This window comes from Cimex lectularius, unplaced genomic scaffold (assembly GCF_000648675.2).
Source record: "Cimex lectularius strain Harlan isolate CLEC.00 unplaced genomic scaffold, Clec_2.1 scaffold22, whole genome shotgun sequence".
In the NCBI taxonomy this organism is placed as follows: domain Eukaryota; kingdom Metazoa; phylum Arthropoda; class Insecta; order Hemiptera; family Cimicidae; genus Cimex; species Cimex lectularius.
In genome coordinates, this window is record NW_019392657.1 from 116,556 (window position 1) to 140,993 (window position 24,438).

The window sequence follows — 24,438 nt, forward strand, 5'->3', positions numbered from 1 at the left end:
AAATTATCTTGTCTGATTATGAAAGCACAGAGGACAGAAGGGTAACAAAATGGCCAAAAAGGATGTTCAACGAGGAGACGTAATTAATGGACAAAAACTCTTTTGTGTCATAACTAAATGCCAAAAATTTGGATCCATCTAGCAATGAATTAAAAATAGGTAACATCTAGGACGTATTAGCACTAGGATAAAAGTGGACTGCTGATTTGGGATATATATATATAAACTCGGATTAAAAGAAACAAACCTCATAGATATTGAAATATGCCCTATGTTGGCTGGTAAAGCTTAGGTAGGCTGAAATACCTACCCGTGAGAGAATAAAAGAACGGCCAGCATGAAGGAAACACAAAAAATATTATGTGTTATTTGACATTACATATTGTTTCTCATAGGATTGGACGTATTGAACATTTCTTCCAAAGCGATAATTTATTTTATATATTTTTATGATTATAACCCATTACAAACATATAATTTTTTACTGAAAACTGGTCTAACTTTGAGTTTTTCTGTTTCAGGATGTGTCGTAGGAGGAGTTGTCCTGTCACCGTCGGGTGAAGTTGAAAAAAAACTCAATGACACCTACGTCGTGACATGCTCTGGACCTGCGAGTAACAGCATGGCTTGGTTCGGCCCGAACGGCGTTATGATCGACGCCAAAAAAGGAAGGTGAGAATGTTTTCCTTATCGTAGATGATCCCGGCGGTTTTCTAGCCGGAAGATACGAGAACTAAACGGAGCGGGTCGGAAGAGAAAGGAGCCCATTTTGCGGGAACATGGTTAAAAGGCCTTCTGGTCGGATTTAAAAGGAGATATGAGCCGGTTTATAGGCCATATACTGAACAGACGGTGGGCGTTACTGTTTAAAGAGCCTTCGGCCCAAACGCATAAAAACCTACGACTGTTTTTAACATTGTACAGCATTTTGTAAATTTTGAAAAATCTTGAAAAGAATATACTTAAATATTTTCCTTACAAAAGAAGTCCTACTGTTACAAATTCTAGTTGGGAAATACTAAACGCATAACAAAAGGTTCGCCGATTCAGAGACGACACCTGCACTCGTCAAATATAACTTTCAGGGGCTGTAAATTTCCCTGGTATTCGACTTATTTCCGAAATCGATGATTCATTGATTCAGCTGTTTTGACATGGAATGCCAAGCATCTTTATGCGGATGCCTTGACTGTGAATGGAATTCGTCAAACAAATGCCCAGCCATTAAACAAGTTTTTAAGCGAAAACCTTTTTATTTTCCATACGTTGGCATGTTTACATTTTAATTTAATTTTTGGTCAAAAACAATTAATAAGTTTGTTTACCTCCTGCTCAACTATCAATTTCGAACACACACCTAAGCAACGTTTATTAAGAGGGTAATTAGTTTGTTTTAAATGATTAAAAATTGCAATATTTTCCACAAATTCTTATATAAACAAAACAAAAATCCATTCAGGAAAAGTATCTTAAATATATGTTTGAAAATTAGACGTTGGAATGGTTAAAGACATTTATTCCTATGAACTTTAATTCTGTTATGATGCGTTTCGACTTCTCGCCATATTCAGTGTTGATTTTGTTCTGATATACATTTTATTAGTGCCTGAACGGTGGTAGGAGTGTGTCAGAGTGATATTTGTCTAAAAGTGTTTTTACGGAAATTACCTATATTTGGAATTGTTTAAATTCTTCAGATCAGTCCATGGGGTAGACGTTTCTTTTGTTTTAAATTTATTTTATTTCAAGAGTTTTAGCCATGACGATTTTTTGTCCGTTTTGTAAATCAAGCAATAAATTCAAACTGGTTTTTGTTTTTGAGGGTACGTTGTTTTGTGTAATGTGAGTCTCTTAGATCGAATTTCCGTCGTTATTACTAAATAATATGGGATATTCGTTGTATTTGTTTGTTATTATTTTCTGGTTCTAACAGTCTGGTGTATTGTTCATCGCATTTGCATGTTATTGTTTAAATAATATTTTGTTAAGTCAATATTCCGTTTCAGAAGTTTTCCAATATATGACTAATATTTTGTTTTCATAATCCATTAATGTTCCTGCGTGGGTGTCTGTGGTTTACTTAATCTGTTTGATGTCTCGTTTTTTTTATTATTCTATCGATTTTGGTTATATTGCATCACTGTGTGCCAATTTTTTGTTTGTTTTTAATTTTTTTTTGTTAGTAAGCCATTTACAGTTCGTCCGTGTGCACTTTAGCACTTTTTGACGTGCCACTTTTAGTTAATTGAACGAATTTAAGCATCACTGAAGAGAGCGAGAAACCAAAGAGTGTCTGACAGACGAAAATACCAAAGACAGGGGAACCCAAATGACGGGAAATGTAAAGCATTGGCAGACTGGTCAAATTTTACCCGCAAATAATATATTTAAATTTGTTACAATAAATATACTTTTCTACAGAAAATGTACTAATGAATTGAAATGTGCCGAATGATCAATAAGTTTTAATGTTTGAAATTTATTTATTGTTTATTTAAATATTTCTGTTCTTGATGTCTATGCAAGGGATTTTATTTTTCCTTTTACCTGAAAATGATTTTCTTTGCTGAACAATTTTAATTCGCTGCGCTGTAATGATAAAACGGAAATCCTGTGAGCTCTTTGCTTTTAGTGTCATCCTTGTGAAGTTGTATGGATTTTGTAATGTTGCGGGATAACAAATATAGCGTAAAATATGACAAAACGCTGAAAACACATCATTTATTTGCTCTTATAAAAACGCTTAGGTTGGGAAAGATGAATACGAAATTTGAGGAAAATAACTGCTTCCGTATACTTTTACATAATTTTAAAATTCGTCCAAAGTAAATGTATCGGGTAGGAGTAAAAATCGGTTTTACAAAAGGAACGGAATGACCAGCTAGATGACGAAAGAAAGTGAAAAAAGGAAATTTTTATGCTATTACAGTCCCTTTAAAATAGCGTTATTTTACTCGAAAGTATGCCTTTCTCAGAATATAGTAAACGCAATAGAATTTTTTTCCTAATGTGTCAATTAAAAAAAAAATCAAAAGAGAAACATCTTGTAATTGTGGAAAATCATAACTCTCCTATTAAAGCTTGTTTTCATAATGCGAATAATCAAAATGATCGTCAAACGTTAAAAAAAACTGTCAATAAGTACAATTTTTTAAATTGGCCAAGATGTTAAAAAAAGTCTTAACAATGACAGTCATCCGTTTAAATGCGCTATTTTAATACAAATTAATTTATGTTTTTTATTATTAAAAAAAATGCCCATTTGTAAGTATGTCGTCGAGAATAGGAGGAATCCGAGATGACGAGGTTGAAGATCAGGATTTAAATTTTAAAATACCTGATACAACATGTGCACTGTAAATAATTGGGTGGATGTTAAAGTAAAAAAGCCGGATGCTATTTGGATTAAAGGTGACATAATAAACTCACGAAGGTCAAATGTTTTTCCAAAGCGAGATTATTACCCTTTGTTGGTTCAGGAATTGAAATATTTTAATTATTAAGTCTTATTAAAAAGCAAACGAAAAAGGGCATCAGTTTTATAAATAAGGCTCTGTGTTCGAATTCAGGGCCGCTGGATCCGAACCCCGGACTTTTACCTTAGAGTGATGAGCTCTGACCCAACGCTTTAAGAATTGAGGCCAACGAAACAAATATATTTTAAAATCCATCAAACCTAAAATTATTCATGTTTTTATTTGGTAACGAGATTGTTTTCGTTTAATCAATGGTTAATGTAAAGCTTTTTTCACTTGACATAACACTTACACTTTCTGAGAAGGGGTTTTCTGCAATTTATTCTTCAAATACAATTTAATAATAATGCAATTTCCAAAAGTTTATTCGCATTTTTAAAATCCTTTGTCATGTATGATGAGCTATTCTTTTATCTATTTTTTTAAATTTTAGTAGATAAAATTTATTTATTTTTGAAAAACATAAAATTATGATACGCTACTTCTCATTTATGATCAACATTAACGAATTTGCAGACCGCATAGCATTTCCCAATTTCCACGCTGACAAGCCTCATGGTGAACCGATATTAGCAATATTTTTCAGGCTGCACCGATCAATGCCGATATCTTTGTAAATAATACATAAAATTATTGTAGTTTTGTAACAGTTAACTTTTGGAAAAAATTAACCGCAACACATAAAACGAACAATATTTTGTCATTGATATTGTTGACGTTTTTATTAGGCAATAGCATTCCAGTCTACGCTTTTGTAGTAGCAGTTTGAAAATAAATTGATTTCTTATGGCCTAGTAGCACAGTAGTAATCTTATGTTCCGAGATAAAATTAATAAAAAACGGAATAAATTAATTTATATTCTTAATCATTGTTACTTAAAATAGTCTGTATCTATCCTTCATTTATAAACTGTGTTTCCTTATGAATTTTTTTAATAAGTGAAATAGAGAGCTTATTTGATGTTAATATTGTTTAAAATTAATTCATATTTGCCTAGTGGTTACAATTGGCCAAATTATTCCAATTAATTATTCTTTTTATCTTAGGTTTTTGGTTGAAATGGAAAATTAGTGACACGAGCGGGATTCGAACCCACGACCTTTCGGCTCAATACGCCACTACTCTAACCACTTGAGCAATCCTGACGTCGATCCCCTCGGATACCCTCTACTCAAAAAAAAATTAAAAAATAAATAAATCCGCTTTTATAATATTCCTTTATAATATTTATATAGGTGAATGAATAAATAAATTATCGTTCTTAACATTTTGCTTGGTTTTCTACTGCAGGTTTTAATTCGAATTATAGGCAAGAAATAATGAAGGAACTTGATTCAATACGAATGACCCAACCCGTTAATACGTGTCAACAGATATGACAATTATTCCATTTTTCAGCAATAAAGGGAACAATTGGAATTTGGCATAATGGGATATCGCCCTGCGGTCACTTGTTGCCAGAAATTGGACCAAACAATCACGCCTATTAATAGAATATTTGGTATTATCTGAAAGCGACAGATGTCCCGCCGTCGTGACCGGATGTAATTACGTCAGAAGGCTCCTCCAGGACAACCCTCGACCCATTTAATTAACTTCCCCCGACCCTATTCTCGACCCACTTGATAATTATTGTACGATAGCTGTGAATCCGAAATATGAACTCTTCAACAGGCGATTAATTCCGAACAGGGCATTTTGAGATTTTTATGTTAGCCTCAACAGATATGTCAAGATTTATATAACATTTTCAAACAATTAAATAAAGTTTCAGGCCGTTCTAAACCTATAATATAAACAAATCCGTCATACCCTTTTAAGGTAGTTTGTGCTGATTATATATTCAATTTTTTTCAGGCTACGGTAAAAAGGTTTTTCTCCAAGCTTAATAATTTTTAGAAAATCATTTTCTCAGCAACAAACCTGTGGAATAATAAGAGAACGAGATTGTAATGTAATATACAGGGTGGGAATTTACCCTGAAGCACCCCTGTGTCTCCTTGACAGTTTTTTCTTAAAAACCATTAAGGGTTGAAAAAATATTACAACGGGATTCGTGAACACTAAGCGGTTTTTAAATTTTGTTATGATACTTACCTTCCTTTTATTTACATATATAGTTTATAATTTGCCTTTAACAGTTGAATTAAAATAAGTTCTACACTGACAGGGAAAAAAGCAGCCATCCTCGTTTTATTCTTTTTTATTAAATACTTGTAATACTTATAGTTTCTGTTTTTTTGCTGTTTACAAAATATAAGAGATAGCTCAATAAAAAAATTAAATAAAAACTTTAACTGAATAAACCTACTTTACCAAATACGTTTTTAAGTAAATAAAGAAGAAAATATATTAGATAGAAAATAGATTATTTTTCTTCCGTTCATCACCTCTTACATTCGACATGGCATCGACTTTATGAGGTTATGAATGTAGAGCTGTGGAATATTTACATACTCCCCCATCAGCGCCATTCGTAATTCCTGCAAATTCTCTGGAATCACTGGTCGACAGTGACCCTCTTTGACAACTCGACCCAAAGGTGTTCGAAAGGGTTTAAGTCGTGACTACATGATGGCCACTCGAAACATAAAAAATGAAGTCCGATCCAGTAAGTCACGAACAAATCTAGCAGTCATGCATAAAAAAACCATCACCAATTAATGGCAAATAAGTAAAATTTTCTTCTGGTAACACATCTTCAATATATCGCGAAGCTGTTAGCGAACCATCGATGAAGATCAAGTTCGTAGAAATGCCCGCTTAAACCATAACACCACCACCTACAAAGCTTTTCCCGAATGAAAATGTTGCTTGGATGTATCGCTCCTATGTTCTCCAAACCCTCTCTCGACCGTCAGAAGTCCTAAAACAAAACCTCGACTCAATCAAAAACCAGATTTTAGTCCAATCTTGATTATACCAAATAATGTGAGTTTTTACGAACCTTAACCGTGTAATCCAGTTTCTAAAAGTCTTCGCCTGCTTTGCGACATTAACCTTTATATTGGTTGAAGTCTTTGCTTGATCTCAACAGCGGTAGAATGTCAATTATAGAGTACATCTGAAACAATAAAAGAACATCTCTCTGACATTTGACACAATGGCGACCCGGCCCATGCCTTTTTGATACTCTCCAGTATCTTTATAACGCCGGAAGCCCGTTCGGACAGTTGTTCTGGGAATATTAAGTACAACATACGCTAGACTAATTACATCTTTCAACAATGCTATGATGCTAGCCAAATCCGCATCATTTAAAACCATCACTCAAATTTAAAACTTAAAAATCGTACAACATAAAAAAATCAAACCACCGGAATTTTAGAAATAAGCATTACAGAAAAAGCAACATAAAAAAGATTAACTTCTTTTATTTATCTGTTATTTATCTCTAATCCTTTAAAAGGTCCAACTTTTGTGGTAAGATAATAAATTATTGTGTAAGATATAATTTAAATAATAGAGGTCACAACTTTCTTTGATTTTCATTGTATGAAACAATAATTATTGAGGCTGGTTTCAAAAACTACGAAATTCACTTAAAATGTAAAGAAAACATAAATATTTTATAATGTCAAACACTCGTTTTGTAAATTAAAAATAGCTTTAGGGTTTGTATACTCTCAAAAATGAAGGGAGAGGGCCTAATAGTTAAGGCGTTCCATTCTTATTTGTCATGGTACCAGTTCCGGATTTGAATCTGACAGAGTCCATGGTTTTTGTACTTAAGGAAATTATTAAAAAGCTACGGTAAAATAATGTATTGTTGGTGGTTGGGCGAGATGCCCTTTTTTGTGACAGGAATTCTTACAATTCTAGTCAATATTGAATTCTTAAGAACAAAAAAGATAAGTAAATCTTGTAATAATTTTTAACACAAAACGTTTATATGGATTTTTTAGATATATTTAATCGAATAAAAAGGACTGTATGCAACTTATTGCTTGACTCTACCATAAAAATTTCTCACAAACTAAAAGAGTATGGAATGTGCAATATTCGTACCGCGTTGTTTGTACATGTTTAAGTAAGAAAATTTTGATTTAACCACAGGAAAATTTTAAATAATAAATAATTCAAATTGTCGTTAGAAATAATCAATACATTACACGGTACGCGTTATTGAATCATTTACACTGGATTAATTAAACATACCGTCATATTTTGACTTTCGTTTGTGCTTTCAATTTGAAACATTTACTTGGCAACGTTTTTTATAACGACCTTTGTTCGTATTTTCTTAATTCCCTTTTAAAAAAAAATTCAGGTTTATTAAAACAATTATTAACAAAACGATGATATTTAGGGAAAAACAACGACGACTAACATAAAGTTTTATTACAAAAAATGATTCCATTTAATTATCCTTTTTATCTAAGGGTTTTGGTTTAGAGGAAAAATTAGTGTCACGAGTGGGTTACGAAGCCACGATCTTCGGGCTTAATACTCCGCCACTCTACCCATTTAACTATAGTGAATTCGATCTTCGGACACCATCTCAACCGACCACTGTTCGAATTTTCCTCCTTTTTGCCAAATGTGACACTAATTTTTCGTTTCAACCAAAAAACATTAGATAAAAAGAATAATTAATTGGAATAATTAATATGGTCAATTATGGATTAATAAAAATAATAATCCATTTTAGAGATAAGCGAGAAGTTAGTTGTATTACAAAAAGGTTTTCAATTAACAGATTTTGGCCTTGTTAGCCATCACAATACTGGGAAGACTCGTTAAGCAAACTAACTTTGAGACTCTATTTTCTATCTGTTATCGATTTTGAAAAGACAATGAAACAAACAATAAAAGTTTAGGCTCGGAATAAAGGATAACTGTACGTATTCCATATAAAATAATTTTGTGTAACACGTACTTTCATTTGCACCTGACCCACTCACAAGACACAAATAAAACGTATGGACATAATGGTGGAATAATTAATATTTATTCATATCAGTACAGTACAGTTTATCAAATCGATTGTGAACAGCACCNACACACACACACACACACACACACACACACTTTCGCTCTCAAGCCGTTAAATAGGTTTTTTGTCATAAATTAATTTTAATCCCATTCAGAATTAAAATAAAATAATAACAAAGTTTTAACAAAAATAATTAAGAAACATTTGTAATCAATGCACAATGCAACGACAAAAAGAAAAGGAAAATGGTCATCAAAATTTTCAGTTCTTGTTTCAGTATTTTATTATGAACAACCAATTTATCCTCTAATTTTAATTAATTTAACGTTGCTTGTGTCTCCCTTTGAGCGCGGCGCGCTAGACCAACACTCCTGCAACACCCATCCGTCTTGCGGGTTTAGTATACATACAGTTTTTTCCATTCTGTATCTAATTTAAATTATGCTTTCAGTTTCTGTTTAGTACAGATATTCCGAAAAATATATCATTATAAATTAAAGCATGATTAATTATCAAAATTTAATTTACTGATATTGATTATTAATTTCGTTTCAATTCTAGTCGAGAGTGTTAATAAACATTTTTAAAAAATTAATATTAATTTACATTATACAGCTCGGATGTAATCTGACAAAAATGTCGAAAATTAAACGATGGTTTTTATTTATCTCGGCCGTCTTTTCTTTTTCGATAATAAAATGGGTCGATCCTTTATTCGACACTTCGTATTATGCATTTGATAAATAAATAAAAAGTATTTTTCTAATTGTTTATATGGATAAATCATTATTCTTCATACCAATTTTGTATTGTGACGGGAAAAAACCTTCGGAGATGTAATTTATAATGCAGGTGTACATGATTATATAAGGCTGTTTTTTCAAAACAATACTTATATGTGTAAAAACCCAATAATAATTGGCATTTTACAGTTTTACAGTAAAGATTATAAGAACTTATAAGAAACTTTAAGAGGCAAATTCTTAAAAAAAAAAATGTTATAAATTTCCTAGTATTAGACGGAAACCCTTTTAAAATAAAGTGCTTTATGAGCGGGGAAAGTTTTTTTTCACAAAAATCGTTCTTGTAAAGTATTAAATAATTAATAAATCTAACAAATAAACCAGGCGTTTACCAAGAAATCTTGTTGTCGTGTAAACAAATTAATCACTTCTTGAAAGTATTATTAAATGCCAAAATGAAATTGTCTGAGGGTTTACAGTACAGTTTATATAGCTTTAATAGTTATTGTTTACAAAAAATAGTTTTTCTTATAAACATTAATTATTAAATTGCAACATTACTTTAAACTTAGTGATTACAAAGTAATCTTATCATTAGTATGTAAATATTTAATCTAAGAGAGTTTTCCTCGAAGCTTAGGATAGAAAAATAATTTATGTTAAATATTAGTGAGTACTGATTTACACGTCTCTAATGATTTCTTTTAAGCTTTCTAACTTTATTAATATCATACAATAACGTGGTATTAAATATAAATACATTCAATCTCAGCTCAAACACACTATCGTACATAAAAGTATTACCACTATAGAATCAAAACGGGAGACCCAGATACACCTTGTTAGAGCCGAGGAATTGCGTCTTTCAATTATGTGGGTCAACATCGTATGTCCTATCCATAATTAGATGAGAATGACGGGCCAGATTCTAAAACGGCTATCTATTGAGAGTGCTCAACAGAGCTTCTCTAGCGATCCTGCACACCGACGCTGCCACATTATTTTCTTGTGTTTTTGATTGCATTCTTAGCGTCAGAGGGCCGGATCGCGGTGGTTAAGTCCGGACGTTGGGACGGACCGGCTTTAGCCTCCTCGTCCACCTCTTCGTTACTGTACAGACAGTTACTGCGCTGATGGAATCAGTGCTTCTTTAAATTATTATTAAATATAACTTAATATAATGGATTAAGATTTATTTGTACGAACCACGGTGGTCGAGTGTGTACAGCTTCGGACCACTATTTGCCTCGATAGATATATTGCTAAATCAATTTATTCCTTGGTCTGAATCTCGGCATAGCCGGAAATTTTATTTAAAATTAATTTGGACAAAGTATTGTAAAGGGGGTTTAAATTTTTTTTTCTGCGACACCCAAAGGCTGTTTAATGATGGTTAGGTTTTGGACATTAAGGCTTCCTGTATGACAGAATTTTTGTCGTAAATTTATCATTAATTCTATAAGCCAAACAATACCTGGTTCAAATTTAGTTAGCCTCTTTACCCGTATATGTCAAATTCTAAAATAATTTGTGTATGTCATGTTTGGGAACAAAATATTATTTTATTTAATACGTAACTAAACCGTTTGTTTGATAAAATTGCATTAAAGTATTGTTTATAAATGTTTATTCTTCATCAATAATATTAGGAAAACGTTGTGGATTGAAATGAAATTGGATAGCACGTGCTATTAGTTTTTTGGTTTAGCTCCTCGGAAGGGTATTTGTTTTTGACTGTGTCGACTGCAGTACGGGTGTATCAGAGTTGCCAATAAGTCACCATCAATCTCTGAGTTACTCAAGCGACCGGTCAATCAGGAACAACCAATTCATCACACAAAAAAATAAACAATCCTTTATTACTTTTGGAAAAAGAAACTAAATGTTGAAGTAACTGTTTATTATTGTAGTATTAGTATTATTGGTCATATTATTTTAACGTTTTGTTAATTTTAAAGCTTGGATATACAATGAAAGTTAAAAATATTAGTTTTATGTGCTATGTGTGGTGATTAGTGACCGTTATTCGATGATTATTTGGAAATCGTGAGATGCGGTCTGGTGTGAAGTAGGTTTCAGAAAAATATTTTCTTTAGCGTGCCAACGTTTCGATCTTTATTGAGATCATCTTCAGGGCCTGGGATTGACAAAAACATTGCTTAAATTTAACAAATACTTAAGGATGTGGAAAAAAGTGAATTTGTCCAATGCAAAAAAATATTTTTTATATTCAATTAAAGTATTTCTACTCACTCAAAGTGTTTGTTTTCTGCGCAATTGAAAAGTGAGTAGAAATACTTTGATTAAATATAAAAAATATTTTTTTGCATTCTATAAGTTCACTTCTTTTCACATCCTACATGTATTTGTTAAATTTAAACAATGTTTATAAATCCCAGGCCCTGAAGATAATCTCAATAAAGATCGAAACGTTGGCACGAAAAAGAAAATATTTTTCTGAAACCTACATCACACCAGACGCATCTCACGATTTCCGAATAATCATTTATATGCTATAGTTGTTTTATGATTTAACAAATCTAAATATTTATAAAAATAAAAGCACCGCTTGAATAAACCATTCTTCTATTTATGATTCTAGTTGTGAAAGTAGGTCGGTTTGTGTGAAATTGCTTCAATGACAATTTGTCCTCTTACAAATGGAAGTGTTTGTGTTAAGAAAACTGGCGTTAGATTGATGAGCTTCGTCAATATTCTCTTAAACCGGAAGCCCGCGGTTGGACCCTGAGGCAACCCAACCCCCCCGGGTATTAAAGGATTGCTTTGGAGCACAGTTTTATCAACAAGGATACTTAGATACAGTATACATATTTTATTGCTAATAACTGTACCATTAATGGAATAATGACAATTACAATTACTAGCTGATGGTGACAAAATAATTTGTGCTCTATTGAAGGAAAGAGAAAGAGAGAGAGAGAGTGAGAGAGGAAAATACGTAGAGAGAGACGGATAAGGATACGAAGATAAACAGAGAGAGAGAATGAGAAAGATAGAGAGAAGAGTGAAATGAATAGGGGAGAAATAAGATAATAGAAAAGGAGAAGGGAGTGAGAGAGAAAAGGAAAAGAAAGAGAGAGAGAAAGAGAGAGTGAGAGAGGAAAATACGTAGAGAGAGACGGACAAGGATACGAAGATAAACAGAGAGAGAATGAGAAAGATAGAGAGAAGAGTGAAATAAATAGGGGAGAGATAAGATAATAAAAAAAGGAGAAGGGAGTGAGAGAGAGGGAGAAGGAGAAATGATATTAAAAATGTTAAAATCAAAAATAAATTAATACATAATTTTATTGCAACAGTTGTACACAATGTGTTACTCCATTACTTACAATATGCACTTGCTTAGTCTTAATAGCTTCAATCTACAACGTTACACTACATCACGTTACTCATCTTTCACACAGATTTTCAATTGGATTTGAAATGTTTATATTTTCTGACCCTGAAGCCATATATTATTGACCAAGGAAAAACACGGATGGCCATGTGAGGTATAAGTAGGGAGAGACAAATAACTCACACTTTGCATTCAGGCGAACTTCAACATAGCTTTATCCAATGGGATAAAGTTCTTTCGTATTTTTTATTCAGGTTTGTTACTCACTTCCATTGTTATTTCAAGATATAGAAATGAGCATGAATATGTAATAGAAAGAATTTTACTAAAGAATTCTAATTATATAATTACGGAGAGGAGACCGCCCAACGTATTTTATGTTTTTGTGAAGATGTATGTATGTGCAGATTCTCGCAACTATGAAAGGAAAAGCAACAATATCCTATGCTAAGCAGCCGCTGCAAGACTATCAAGATTGATTAACATTTACATTAACTTCACTAGTCTTCGTGGTCCGCTTGGCCAATTAATATATTTCAATTAATTAAAGTTTTTAGTTGAAATAAAAAAGTCAGTGTCACGAACGGGATTCGAACCCACGATCTTCGGCAAGATACGCCGCTCCTCTACCACTTGAGCTATCGTGTCCTCGATCCACTCGGACACTAACCTCCCATCTCAACCCCACCTTTTTGTTATTTTTCAAATGTGTAACCTATTCGATTCTCGGCTATATACTCGCTCGTGACACTGACTTTTTTCTCTCAACTAAATACCTTAATTAATTGAAACATTTTAATTGTTCAAGCGGACCACGAAAACTAGTTTAATTTAATAAGTTAAATGAAGTATACCTTCACTAAAGCTCTCCGTGGGTATTTCATTTGTCGCCGATAATAAAATAAATTACACGACATTTGAAAAATGGCAAAAAGGAGGGAAAATTCAAAAGGTGAGGTTGAGATGGGAAGTTAGTGTCCGAGAGGATCGAAGTCACAATAGCTCAAGTGGTAGAGCAGCGACGTATCTAGCCGAAGGTCGTGGGTTCGAATCCCGCTCTTGACACTGACTTTTTTATCGCAACTAAAAACCTTAATTAATTGAAAGATATTAACATTAAACTGAAACTGGACAGTGAGTTATAAAAAACAGAGGAGCACCATATAAGTGCTGAAGGCCTTGTGGCCGTTTCGTTTATCTCCATCCCTAGTGAGAACGTGTTTTGTTATACATCGTCAATAATGATTCAATTTAAAAATAAATCCTAAAAATTTACGCTCTAAGCGTGTAGTCAATGACCAAGTAGTTATGAGAGTAGTATTTTTTTAACGGATACAGTTGTGTATTTAGGAACAAAAAGCTATTATTTTTACCGGAATTATATTTACTCCTTACGTCAGGACCTTTTGCTTTTGTTGTTATATAATATTGGAAGAAAGTTGTATGATCAACAAATGGCTTAGTTTTATTTAACTTGAAGGCGAAATCCGATTAACGCGACGGCCAAGCAGAATATTGTTCTTTGCTAATGTTAGCCATTCATACAAAACTTGACTGATTTGTTCGAACTATATCAAGTGTTATCAAAATGATTATTAACCATAGGTAAAGTCGTATATTTGTTTAATGAAGTATATAACTTTGCCCGTTATGTCATATTTAAGACAAAAGAGGATTTTATTGATTATCCTGTGTTGTGTTACGGTCCATTACGCTACCCCATTGCACGCCAACAGATAGCTTAGTTATGCATTATCTATCAGTGCTCTCGAGCCGGCCGTCCATTTCGTGGAATAGCGGAACATTGCTGAAAAAGCAATGAACTCAGCTTTATTGTGTTTGTTTGTGTATTTCCGGCCGCAATGTTTGAATTAAATAAGTTCTCGAGCCGATAAATGCACATTGCATCAGTGGAAAACGCTGAGCAGCAATTTCCACTTGGCAACAAGAATTTATGTTGCCTCATTTTTATCATTTTCCGATAATCGAATAAGTTGAACATTATTTGTTGGGATTTTTTTCGTAAAATCTTTATTTGATTATGTGTAAAGCATAAACAAAGGTTTTTGTTTAAATTTATATTGATATCAATTATTTTAACTGTAACATTTTAAATATAAATAATCTTATGTATGCAATAGTGCAAAAAATTGCGCCGCTGCTCCAGATCAATCTCTTACTTACAGATGGATGATATTGAATCCATTTGTATTCACTAACACAATTCTTTTTTTCTTTTACATCTTTCTTTGATATCATTATTTACATGATTGGGTTGAAAACAGTACTCGATAAAATTGATTATTTCTCTTTCAGTCTGATTCAAAATGAAGGATTCTATCTCCAAAAAAACACATGATTTTCTTTGAGTGATATCCGCCTTTAAAAATAGTAATTGATGGTTCACATGGCTTTTCATTTGAGCCGGCCCATCTGAAATGACACAAAAAAATTCTTTTTCAATCCCCAGGAGCTAATCTTTTTAATGAATGGACCGTGATTTATATCGGCCCTTTGATAAATTACAAAGAGAAATGCAGTCGCTTTAATTTCTGCTGTTTAAAATAATTAACACTATGGTTTTTGGAAGTAAATAAATCATACGGATTTGAGAATTATTTTTGATTAAATCTTTAATCAAACTTTCAAAATCATATCTTTCCAGAGAATGGAATAATAAGTCCCAGTTCAATCCCAGGTAGAACTTCTATGCTTTGGAAGAAATATGGGTAGAGTGATAGTAGGATAGCTGGCTAATATTTTCAGAATCCAGATTCAAAAGTAGCATGTAGCAGCGTAGTAAACAATCCACTGAAGATATTGGCAAAAAGAAGAAAAAATGAAGGGACATTTTCTTTGTTGGTGCAAAAAGACCTATGCAAGCTGAGATTTTTGCTCCTGGAAGAGGAAAAGCCAAGATTTGAAGGATACACACGAGCGTCCTCGAAATAGCGCTTATAAAAATTCTAAAGCTTACACAAGAGCTCTATAAGGAGCAAAATAGATCAATAAATTTTTAGCTTTTGCTAAGGCTGCATTTTTCCATCTTCGAATCTTTACATTCCTAATAATTAAAGTGTTAGATATATCGACTACTTTATTCCGAGTCTTTGGCAATGTAGGGGGGTGAGACGGAGTTCAAAGAAATTTGAAACCATCTATTCAAAACTTAATTGTCAATTTGTAGACATCTTTAAGATTCTTTTTCCCTGTTGATGATTTTAAACTACTCGAAACCTTGGCAATAACAATAGTTTTTTTCCTCCAAACCATGCCTACATCCCTGCAGCCGCAAACTGGACAATATTTATAAAATTAATACATAAGTTATTTATTGGGTCCACTTACACTCGCGTTTTTAAAATTACGCAAACGCGTTTTGGCATTTTGCCGTCTTCAGGGAAGAACTATAGGCGTGTCACCTCGCAAGGCAGAGAAAACTCACAATTTAAAACAATTGGACACTTCAAACTACTTCAGGTAGCATATGAGTATGTTACAGCTTCCTTACTGCGGCTGCACGTACGTTGGCGGTAGCTCAGTGGAGAAGGGGGGAACGTGTTGAAGGGAGAGACAAGTGATGGTCGGTGAGGAGGTGAAAGTTTATTTATAGGAGCGCTACGGTGTTTTTGGGGAAGAATAAATACCGAAACCAGGGGATAAAAAGGAAAAGAAGAGTATAACAATAGGAAGAAAGGGAAAAGGAAGGGTAGCGATGTAGCGCTTCTGGCTCTCTTCTTTCTGATGGTACTTCCAACCAGGGTTATGATGGGAGCGAAATGATGAAGTTTTTCCTGCTTCTATCCGAGTTAAGTCGTTAACACAAGCAAGATATCTTAAGGTATTATCTTACTTACGGTTTAAAACTTCGATTTAAAAAAATGAATACTAATCACAACTATTCTATTTACAAGTACATAGACAAATCCTTTTAAATTAAAAGCTAAGAGAAGGCCGAAACTTATAGCTAATGTCTCTAGTCCAGAATTATCAGGCCTGAAAAGAAATTGAAAGTACCAACACACGGGATCACTCCTCACTTGCCGGGATCAGCCCCTTCCTCTTCGTAGGAACTCTTCGATCAGCCCGACTAGGTTCACAAACCACACACACACACGCACGCGCGCACACACACACACATACACTTTTTAAAAGAGACCACCTCTTCCTCGGAACGTCTATATCCAACTGACTCTCCTTGCTTTTTTTTCTTTGTTTTTTCAGTCTCGGAACCAGTGCCCTCCCGATCAGGATCTTGCAGGCCGCGAATTGCTTCCTGCTTCTCGCGCTTCTCTTCTCGGTTCGTCCCGCCACTATTTAAGCTTTATTAATTTTTTTTCCCGAGAAGAAGGAAAAAATGTAATAAGTAATAATAAGTACCATACATTTATAAATATAAATCACAAATTAAGTAACTGCTATAGTAACGTCAGATTTGGCTGTGTGGACCGCGGTAGACTCTTGGCTCGTCGAGGGTTCGATATCCACCGTCGCCCCTAGCCCTTTTTTCACACTACCCTTCCCCCCAACAACATATATATGATGAAACAAATTCGTACGTACTCTGGCTAATGCGAGTTCATAAAGCCAATAAAAAATTCAAATAATAAAAAATAAATAAAAGAAAAGCTTTCAGGGTTTTCCTCTAACAAATGTTTACCAATGTAAATATACATGAAAATAGCCGTATCATTGAACTCGTATCCCCGCAAACTCGATGTCGTCGGCTCTAATGAGGCGGAATGCCCTTAAAGAAATAGAGAAAAAGAAATCGCAATCGTTTACCACTCGAACGGGGGAACATTCAATTTCTGAAAGAAAAAAACTCGAGCGGTTACGATGGAGAAAATAAACCGGTATGAATATCGGCGGGCTTGGCCATTAGCGAGACGAGCAAGAAGGATAAAGTTACTTTATGCTAATTAAGTCCTTGTGAATCACACCCTAGGGTATAACTTAACCCTTTTCACGAGATAACAGTCATACTTTTTACCCAAACCTAACAAACGATTATCCAGTTTTTTCTTCCACCTTCTCCACACACCGATTCTAATTACTATAATCAACACCCTACATATTAAATTCGCGTTAAACTAACAATTAAAAAAAACGAAGAGTGGGGTTTTTCTGTGTAAATATAATAAATGTATACTGCATAATAAAAATGAACATTAATGTCATGAGAATATACCGTTGATTTATACAATCTTCCTTTTAATTGGGTAATGTATATTTTTTAACCATTTGATAATTTTTGTTTTTTAATTACAACAATAAAAATGACTTATTTGAGAAATTATCAATAGAAAAGTTCAACAAGGACGTCTCTGCGTTTACACGTTTCAACACTACAAGGGAAATCCATTAAATGTGGATATGCTGTCGTATTACATTTAGGTGGTTATAAAAGGATGTATATTCATGTACATAGCCAACCAATAGCCCAAAATTTTTAATATTTTTTGTGGGATTTGTATACGCTCGAATCCACATACGTACAAACAGTGCCGAGTTAAGCCTATTGGCTTCTCTTAGTCCATCGGCAATTCCAGCGTTTGTTTTACAGTAAATTGCCGGCAGACTCGAAAATCACCCACCTCGGGTTATGGCAGTCCGGGGGCAGACCTCAGTCTTATCCGTCCAGCCACCGAGATTGGGATCCAAGAGGGGGTGCTGTCAACATCCTGGTCAATTCAGCACCCAACGCATGCAGTTCTAAATTCATTCTTACTCACGTTCATGCTTCATACATTCACTCTTGTCTACATCCCTTTCTTTCAATTAGGATGATGGATATTCCTCCATCACCCTTTACATACATTATACAACTAACCTAATTGAGGGTCGATGGGGGAGTCGATATTCCTCCATTTATCTTCTTATATCACACGTTCACGCTAATAAATGCATTCACTCTCAACAGAAACTAGCTACACACAAACATTATTACTATATGCAATAGAACAACCCCGTTTCTTCCAAGAATCGGAATAGGGGACCCAAATTCCCGCTTCCATGGAATTGCACTATTCAAGTAGGTGGGGCACAGCGAGCAACCTGGCTATGCAAGCCGGTTCATACGCGGGCTTTGGCCCAAAAGTAACTGTCCGAGTGTGAACCTCGCATGTCCTATTCTTAATCGGAGGATGATCCTTCTTCTACGAGTCAGATCCTCCAACTGGCACCCATCAGTGCTCTTGATACGCGAGAATTTATCTGTCCTTCCAGCCCATTGACGCTGCCACCTTCTTTTAATCATGTTTTTATTGTATTTCTTAGCGTCAGAAGCTACATGATCTTGGTGGTCATATCCGGAGGCTGGTTATTACTTATTTTAAATTTATCTATTTAAATTCATTATTGCAATTTTTTGTTAATACATAAAAAATATTATAAGCACAAGATAATCAACGAAAATTGTATTTATTCATAAGAAACATACATTGAGATGTCGGTTTATAGCGGTTGTATTTTATCTGTCATCAGTTCTACGATTGATAGGCAGTAAGGCATCGGATTCGGAAGTAAAACCGCCCGGATAACCGGGCGTATCCACACCATCCACTTAAAACGTTTTCATCTCCGGATAAGAGATTATGCAGCCATAAAATGGAAATACCTTGTTTATGCCTCTTTTTATGTTAGTCTCACGAGAAAACAGTCTTATTCCAAGTCATAGGATCGGATCGTAAAAAGATACGACAAACGTTTTATGTTGAAGAGTGGCGTATAATAACAAATTGTTAAAGTCATTGTGTAACAAAATACAAACCAACAAATCAATGCTGTTTCATACAATTTTAAAATTGTAAATTGAAATATTAAACAACCCTGTCAACTTAAATATTTCATATGTTTAAATATTAACTCAACTATTTTTTTAGATTAAATGGAAAAATAGTGTTTTATTCAATCAATTTAAAAAATTTACCGTGTCATATTTAAAGATGAAAAATAATTTACAATTAATTAAGGTTTTTTAAAATAGTGAATTTATTGAAACATAATGATTCATTAACTTGAATCGTGATAAAACTCAACTCTATTACTTAATAAAATATAATTTTGCCAAAAGAAGATTTACATACAATTTATTACTTTTTGTATAAACGAGATTAGAATACATTAAAGAATTAGCATACATTACATGCATATCACATTTTACGTTTTCGCTGTTAGGTTAATTTACTATCGAAATTTTCAAATATCTAATCAGATTTTAATGTTGTTTCGTATCAAATAATATTTTAGGTAAGCTGCCGAGTGTGAGAACAGGTCAAGCGAATGGTCAAGCATTGAATAAATTGTGAAATTTACAGCATCGAAACTAGTTTGTTTTGTGCTGTGTTAACGTTGTGGATATCGACCGATGTTGTTGGTCCGATTCGATTTTGTTTTATGAACAAATAAATCCAACTGACCAAACAAAGAGAATGTTTCGTTGTTTTCTAAAACTGAATTCATACGAGGAGCTTTTTTTAAGCATTTTGTTCATTATGCATCTAATTTGGTTATTATTTCAAGTGAAATAAAGTTTTTACGATTTCGTCTCTCATTGTGCTGGTGTTTTATCATGGTTTAGCACAGAGCAATGATATGAACAGATCAGTTCATACTGGAAAAAATTAAGAAAAAAGCGACCACCCATTAATTAAAGTATAAAGAATGAGGACTTTAAAATTGTACATCCCTCGCAAAAAAAAGTTGGACGAATGCAAAAATGGAAATAAAAAAGACGACAGGTAACCAGGGAGGACGGATAAAAATGTAACTTTTATAATCCGAACGGTGATGAAATTCAGAAAAGGAAGATCCTCTTAGAAACTTGGCCTTGTATATTACACCGACGGACTTAACTCGGCCCTGAAAGGCAAAAGGGGAAAGAGGCGTGAATAATAAGTGATGAAAAACCGTTGGGAAGTTTCTTTTCACAAAAAGTATTGTTAAGTAGACAATTGCTTTTTCCATCTAGGGGTTTTTGAAACCAATTAAACGGCCTTCGCCTCCCCTGCCTCCCACCAGCATTGTTATCAGAACAGAACTTTTCAATCTCTCCCTGATATCGAAACATTAAAAAAGATACTTTTTTGCAACGTAGAATTTATTTATCTCTTAGATTAATTTAACAGCATCAATATTGTGACCGATTATTGGAGATTAGATTAGTCGAGATTGCAACTGCCATTTTCATAATTGGTATTGACGTTTAAGATATACAATAAATATATTTGTATATAAATTGAGTAATACCTCGAGAAATATCGAGGATTGTCGAGTAGGATGACCGAATTGTGGTGTGTGCGTTTAGTTTATTAGCGTGAATGGAAGGCTTATCCCTAATTACCCGGAGGAATATCGAGTAATCCTGCGGTTGAGTGAACCAGACCTTTTTATGTACGTGTTTTTTATTTATATCCACACTTGATGAGTCCGTGAGGACAGAGAGGCCATTAATGGAATAAACCAATGAGAAAACTGGTTACCGTTATAACATATAACACAATAACGTAACTCGTGCAACATGAAAAGAAGTTAGAAGGATTAAAGCCGGGAACACACTTACCCAATGCTACGCCATGCGACGCTACCTGATGCTACCCGACGCCTTGCCACGTTTTGGTGGGGTGTGCAGATCTATCTGACGCAAGCACATGTCGCGTACAGTCCACAGCGTTTATCACAATAATCACCATCACAATCGCAACGCATCTTTTGTTCTTAATGTACTATTTTGAGCAAACCCTTGTACAGCCTTTAATAAATTGTTAGTTAAATTTTATGAGCACAACCATCTAATAAATTGTTTGTTAAACTTAATTGTTTTAAATATAGTTACTCCTAACCATCATAATTAAACAATGTTTATAAAAATGCATTTTTGATCTCGTTTAATTTGGTGAACATTAAAATAACATGTAATTAATATAACGACAAAATTACATGTACTTAGTTTGAAATAAACTACAAAAAATATGGGTGTCCTGTTCTGATGCTACCCGACGAAAACGGTTAATTTTACGAGCAAAACTATGAAATAAATTGTTAATTACATTTATGAGCAAAACCGTGTAATAAATTGTTCCAATTTTAGTATATGTACCGCCGAAGCGAGTACAATACATTGTTAGTAAAATTCATTATTTCAAAAAATCGTATTCCGTTTTTTTTTTTTTTTTTTTTTTTTTAGTTCGTTAATTTTTTGTGATGAATTTTTTTTGGCGAAAAATGAACTATGCATATTAGCCATGTGACAATTCTTATATGTGTGTTCAAATTGGGGGGGGTTATTGTGAAAAAAGGGCCAGAGGCGACGGTGGGAATCGAACCCACGACCGCGGCGTGAGAGTCTCTCATGCTAACCACTCGGCTACCGTAGTGGCCGGATTATGGCTAGTTTGCCTTCAAAACTAAAATGAGTGTCTAAGATTTAATTAGTAATCGGCCTTCAAAAATATATTTCTATTTTTTCAGACTACTGGGATTGACGCGAATAAATAAAAACACTGCTATTTCGTCAAGACTTTACTTAACTTGTTACTTAACATTGTAGAAGAATTACAAAAAAGTCAATATATTTATAATTTTTGCACAATTTAAAGTATTACTTACATTAATGTAAGTATTCAATCATACAAGCATACTATTAGTTAAAATGGGTATAATGAATAATTATTATATAATTTATACCAAAATTTTAACATATATTAAAAGAGTCCGACAAGTAGAGAAATGTTGCTCGATTTGCCTGTGCAGAGAGGGAATAGTAATAAAAAACCCGTTATGTGAACCATGCTTGAGGACGGCGGCGAGTGTCTGGTTTCCCTGTTTCCATCCTTGGGACAAAAGTTGTTTTATTGAATGTTTGTATATATTGGTAATATTGTTGTAAACCCTAGGTTTCATTGTGAATGAAAGAATCTGTTGAAGTGAGTGTTTGGACCCGAAACCAAATACTCAGAACGCATGGGAAAGCACACCAGTATCTTCCAAGCTGAGATTCACGCAATTGAAAGATGTATCCAATTCAATCTAAGTAGAGGATACAAAAACAAGAATATAGCTATCATGTCAGATAGCCAAGCAGCCATCAAAGCACTAAGCTCAAATACCATTAGTTCAAGGATGGTGTTGAACTGCAAAACCAAACTAAACATATTAGGTTCGCAGAATAAAGTCAGCCTCTGCTGGGTCCCAGGACACATGGGAGTAGAAGGCAACGAGAAAGCGGACACCCTTGCAAGAAAAGGGGCTNATTGGTCAAGCGGACGACAAAATTAGTGAAGTTATGTAAGTAGTTAGGTATTTAAGAGTAAGTGTGAATGGGCTCAAATTTAGGCGCTCACTTCGTTGAAATGACCCCGTGGGCGGCTGGACTGTCAAAACCCGGGCTGGTGATCCTCGAGGAACTCGGTATTTTTATTTATCGTAAATTAAGCTTAATTACCAGTGGACTGCGGGAAGTGATAGGCTCATTTCTGTACACGCGTGTATGCCGTGTGGATTTGAATTTACATAAATCAGTGATCAGTCTATTAAAAAAAATGAATACGGCCCTGATTGCTGTGGCCGTCTTACCAATTTTCCATGATGAGTAAAGCCCCAGCTTGACTTTATAATAAAATATTTAACGTTTTTCGGTCGGGGCTGTTCACTTTCATTGCCTATGAGGGCATCTGCGAGTTCAGAGTTGCCTCTGTCTAACTTTTGTTTGAGTAATCCTTCATTTTGCATTTGCCAAATATGCAAGTTCAACAGTTTTTTCTAAATTTAAGATATTCTTTATAAATATGTTAAAGCGTGTAACGCGAACGGATCCCTGAGGTATTCAGTCTTATTTGTTTCAGTTATGACTTGAGTAGTTTAAAAGTTACATAAAATGTTTGTTGTATATTTTGTATATCATAACTCATTAAAAGGATAGGATATTGAGGAAAGTTGTAAGAAATTATTTTATATACAGAGAGACATTCGGATATCCACTGAAGATAGCCTTAGAAGAAGAAGAAGAAGAAGGCTTTAACGCATCTGACAGACAGCCAAGTATTAAGCAAACCTTTTGTAAAAGACAATAAGCCATTATAATAGATTATATAAATAATTGTTCTTGTAATTGATGTCTTTTGGTTAAATGCCGGTCGCTGCTTAGTTGAATGAATTAAACCGGCCACTTTGTTTGTTTTCAGAATTCACGTTGAAGAGAGGTATGAAGGGAAGGGCTTTCAACTTTTGCTCTTGTTCGAATACATTATGAGGAACGACAAAGGGAACTACACTTGCAAATCTTTCAGCAGCGACAGTGCAAACTCCTCCGAATCGTTTACCCTCCTAGTGATTAGTAAGTACTCTTCGTACAATGTAATTATTTTTAGTGCAAATAATTTTGAGCGGGTTTGTTTAACTACTAAACATAATCATAAAACGGCATGTGTATAGTTTTGCTCGCTTATTTCTGGCTCCTGGGTAATTGCTTGAATTTGCTACACACTATCATTGCACGTTGTACTGCAAAGAGGAAAATATTATTTACTGTCATAGTCCGTAATTATTAAAAACAGCATAGTTACCTATCTTCTAAACCTACATTTCAATTAATTAGGAATTTCTTTTTCAATTATCAAGTTGAACTTTTATTATTTATTAAATTCACTAGTTTCGTGGTCCGCTTGACCAATTAATATCTTACAATTAATTAAGGTTTTGAGTTAAGATAAAAAAGTCAATGGCACGAGGGGGATTCGAACCCACGATCTTCGGCTTGATACGCCACTGTATCAAGCCGAAGATCGTGGGTTCGAATCCCGCTCGTGCCATTGACTTTTTTTATCTCAACTGAAAGCCTTAATTACTTGTAACATTTTATTATTTAATTAAAAACCGATCTTCACTCATTTACCAACCTGAAAAAAAGCATTTTTGTTGTATTG

The 24,438-nt window shown here is 33.9% G+C and overlaps 1 protein-coding gene across 1 annotated transcript in view; it reads left to right on the plus strand.

Moving 5' to 3' along the window:
- The first annotated feature begins 504 nt into the window (after positions 1 to 504).
- The window catches only part of LOC106670734 (neural cell adhesion molecule 2-like), a 74,283-nt gene continuing 50,349 nt past the window's right edge, over positions 505 to 24,438 (plus strand). Inside the window, exons 1-2 of the mRNA XM_024224751.1 lie at positions 505 to 672; positions 23,698 to 23,849. Coding sequence (XP_024080519.1) covers positions 623 to 672; positions 23,698 to 23,849 — 202 coding nt within the window. The 5' untranslated portion in view covers positions 505 to 622. The remainder of the gene's footprint in view (positions 673 to 23,697; positions 23,850 to 24,438) is intronic.